The 4537-nt window shown below is 34.5% G+C and overlaps 1 protein-coding gene across 1 annotated transcript; it reads left to right on the forward strand.

The window, feature by feature from the left end:
- The first annotated feature begins 1179 nt into the window (after positions 1–1179).
- On the forward strand, positions 1180–2628 carry LOC107777695 (F-box protein At1g20360-like). Its single transcript, XM_016597783.2, has one exon. It carries the CDS (start codon positions 1412–1414, stop codon positions 2582–2584), a length of 1173 nt encoding a protein of 390 aa, XP_016453269.1. The 5' UTR covers positions 1180–1411; the 3' UTR covers positions 2585–2628.
- The last annotated feature ends 1909 nt before the right edge of the window (positions 2629–4537 follow it).

The raw sequence follows: 4537 nt of genomic DNA on the forward strand, positions 1-4537 counted from the left end.
GAAGAAGAAAAATTCAAGTTCATACATTGAATCAACCAAAACCCAATACTTGATGCCAGAAAAGAACGAATTGCTTCTAAAGAAAATATAATAGATCTATCAACAAGGTAAACATATTTTATCAGTGTCAAATTTTTTTTATCGATTCCTCAAAAAGAAAAACAAATTGGGGTTATTTACAATTCCACTATATAGCATCACCACTAGAGCCTTTTGTTATCCCAAAGTAGATATGAGGAACAAAAATAAAGTTATGAAGAGAATAAAATATTTTATCGGTGCCGGAAATTTTTGGATCATCGGAGAAGAATGAAATTTTCGCCGGGATGCTGTTCGTGCTGTTAACTCCGGGCTTATTATTCCAGATTCGCGGTCGTGGAAAAGTGATTGAGTTCGAAAAGATGCAAACTAGTGGTGCCTCCATTCTGCTTCATACCATTATTTACATTGGCGTCATCACTATCTTCCTCCTTGCCATTGGAGTTCATGTCTATACCGGCTAAGTAATTTCAATTCACTAGTTGTAACTTTGAACAAACTCCCTTCAAATCTTGATTTTTTTCTAATATGCTATCGGATTGTATCAATTGGATTTGGGTGGGAAAAAAGCAGATTTGTGGGTTTTGTGTTAAGAAAGGTTGGATATGGAGGGCATTGATTTTTGTTATAAGAAAGAGAAAGAGAGTGAAACTTTTAATAGGGTGGCTTCTGTAGGATTTTTACAATGGGTTGGTTCGACAAATCGGGGCGGATCTCTTTTTGGGCGGGTTAAATTTGATCCAGACAAGGAAGCCACGTGGCTCAATTATATGTTGTTAACACATTAAAAAGGGGACCATAGATTATGATTCCATTAGTAATTTTAGACCAGAAGATAAAGTTATATGTATTTTCGGCTCAATAGGTGGACGGAGCTCAATAGTAAATTATTTATCAAATGATAGGGGTATTTTTAGACCTTTTCCATGTCCAAATTATAATTAAGATGTGGTGTTTGTACATTAAAAAACATTACCTTTATTATAAAAACTTAAAGTTCAGTACAAAATGTGGTGCTTGTAGTCGCACCATCCCCCCCCCTCCCACCCACCCCCAAAAAAAAAACAAATAAACACTACTGACAATAGTTTTCGTAACATATAGTTGAGTTATATAAAGCTAATTTTACACATCTTCCTAATCACTTTGGAACTCGAAAACGGGAAAGCAAAAGAGTCTTTTTAAGGTTATATACTTCAACACCAATTAAAACACCGTAAGAATTTAGGTTAAATAGTAGATGTCCTCCTTGTTTATAGATTCGAAATAGAAAAGAAAGGGATCAAAGTGCAAGAGAAACGGCTATTGAGTTGAGGTATTCACGACAGAAAAGTAAAGGAATTAATACTTACTCCTATTATATTTTGTGAGTATGGAACTGAATGATGATTTAGTTGTGGAGATCATCTCCTATTTGCCTTTGAAGCTTGCAGTTCGATGTAAAATTCTAAGCAAGAATTTCAATAGTTGGATTTCTGATCCTAAATTTTCTCAAACTTTGCTCCAACATCAAAAGATGTCTACACTACTCCTCTATTCTTCATCAGATCTTTCATCCCAGTACTTCCACAAAATGTTCATAAACCCTATCGTAACCACTGAGTATAAGACGACGTTACCCGTTACCGTTAAAGTTGTGGCCTCAAGCAAGGGTCTGCTTCTTCTTGACTTTGGTGAAGTTGTGGGTTTCTGTGTTTTCAATCCTCTAACTGGGGCGCATCAATTGATACCATACCCAAAGCCTAGAAAAGATTATCGTACAAGAATTGGTAATGCATGCTTGGCGGTTGATTACCCTACTTGTGATCAATATAAACTGGTAACTGTAGGGCTGCTGGGTGGAAAAGAAGGGTATAAGTTTCAAGTATTTTCATCCGATGGAACTGATGGTATGTGGCATAAATTCCAATTGAGAATTGACTTGAGCAATACTTTTAGTAATTTTCTCAGTTGTAACCCTGTTTATGTGAATGATTCCGTGCATTGGCTCAGAAATGATGGCCGTGTTGTCTCTTTTAATACAAAGAGAGAAGAGGCTATGATTCTTGACCTACCTGAGTTCATCAATCATCATGATCCCATCCACGGTAACATTAAGCCTAGTTTCGATACATTTTTAGGGATAGCGCAAGGTTTACTTACCCTTATATGCCTTTTTAAGAAATCCACAGTCATTGCTACCTATGATTATGTAACCAACAATTGGAGAGTTACTCACACTTCAGCCAACTTCATAAAGGGTGTGTCCCGGTTTCGCCATAGTTTTGGTTTTCCAATCTGGATTGACGACAAACAAGTGCTTTTCTTACTTGATCGTCGTTACGTGAAAGAGGTTCGACATTTGTACGAATATGATTCCGAGATGAACAGATTTAAAATTGCAGCAGTTTTGGACAAAGACGATAGGGTAATTCTTTATCGCCTGCCTTCCTTTAGCCCAACATTAGCCAGTGTTCACAAGACACACTCAGTCAAAGTGGACCCGTATCATCTATCAGCTATTACTGCAACCTTAGATGAGCTCAAAAGATTTATTACTGATTAATTTCAGTTCAATTTTGTATTTTATTAGTTATTGCTATGTCCTGAATTAAGGAGACTGAAAATAAGGACTAGATCTTCCAATCAAATTTAATGTCTTTTTTTTCTTTAAGCATTTCAAGTCAATATTTTGCGTCCCTATATTCTTTTTGGTGTCAATATGTTTTCCTGAGTTACAAACTAATGTTAAATTTAATTCCCAAACACAAATTCATGAACCTGCAGTTTCCCATTTCTGATATTGGTATGGAACGCTGAGATGTCCTCAGCCACCACTTTGTGACTAACTGCAAATAAGATCCCAAATAGGCATATAAGCACTATAAACACACGCAAAAATGTTGTTAAAGGAATACTGATCACAAGTAGGCTGCACGTTTATGATGCAGAAAAGTTTTAAAAAAAATATTTACTACCAGATTTGGGCCACTATCACAAGTACTATTTTGGTTTCCCAATCTGGATTGATCTTACAACAAACCTGTGCTTTCCCTAGTAGATCATTAACTGAAACAGCATATACTTTTTATGCGTATGATTCTGAGATCAATGGTTATAAAATTGCTGCAGCTCTGGACTAAATTAGTCATATGCTCTGTTTGCTCGAACCAATGTTAGCCAGTGGCCATAAGACATTCACATAGTCCATGCAGAACATCTATTAGCTATTACTGCAACGTTAAACTTGTATATAATGTACAAAAATAATTATTTATTAAAAAAAATTCCAAATTTCCAACCAAAATTTTGAATTTTTTGTTTCCATCACTAGACAAAAAAACTGAAATAATTATAATTCAATATTTCCGACCGAATTCGGTCGGAAAAACGCTTTTATACAAATTAAAATATAAATTTAATAATATTTGTGTGTGTAAATAATAAAGAGGTTTTAAGTAAACAATATTTAATACTTATATCAGCAAAAAAAATAAAATTTCCGGCCGATATCGGTCGGAAATTGGTCAAATATTTGGTCATACTTGTATAATATGTACAAAAATTTAATCACCTGATTTCTAGTAGTTAAATTGAATGACGGAAAATATGAATATTCATATTTTCTTGAATATTATCAATATTGTGAGGATTCCAAAGCACAATATGAACTGTCAAATTTGGTGGTGGTAAATTAAATATGTTTTCTGTTTGTGCCACGAGGAACTAATGAATTGAAGAAAGGAAAAAAAAATCAAAGTTAAAAACAGAAGGAAAAGTCATGTAAAAGGGAGAAGAAAAATAAAGTCAAACGAATAAGAAAAATTTCAGGAAAAAGAAAAAGAAAAAAAAGGAATAAGAAATATGAAGAGAAGAACTATCCAATTACAAAGAGTGCACCCTGTAGGAATTGAACTCCGGATGGGTGATCACCTAAATATATATCCATTTGATGCGAAGGTGCCTATAAATCAAAATTATATGTTCATATCATGGGCAATGGGTGCTTAAGCGCCATAATTCTCTATGTGGATCCACCCATGAGATTATAGTTTACTCACCGAACCATCTTGACTCCGCTCGTTTTGGTTTGAATTGGAATTTGGGAGTTCAATTATCATATGTTAATCGATCCAAAATATCTTGAATCCACTCATTTGATACTATATGGCCATGACGAGAAACTGCAGCATGATTTTCGTTTCTACAATTTCTGAATTATATCGTACTATTTAATTTATTGATTGCGATCCTTCCATAAGTGACAAAATTGACTCTATAATTTCTTAAGCGTTAGCAAGAACATGACCATAGTATAGATGTATGTTGCCTGGAATTCTATACTAGGTGGACGACTATTTGGGTTAATTCTTCTAAAAAAAAGCTTATTCTAATATATAACCAGGCAACGTGCAACTAAATTGCTAGTCGTCCAATTTTATTTTCGCGAAACAGTTGCATATATACTAAATGCTTCGTCTATCTCAATTTATAGCGGAGTTTGCTTGAATTGGTGTTT

This window comes from Nicotiana tabacum, chromosome 6, assembly GCF_000715075.1.
Source record: "Nicotiana tabacum cultivar K326 chromosome 6, ASM71507v2, whole genome shotgun sequence".
In the NCBI taxonomy this organism is placed as follows: domain Eukaryota; kingdom Viridiplantae; phylum Streptophyta; class Magnoliopsida; order Solanales; family Solanaceae; genus Nicotiana; species Nicotiana tabacum.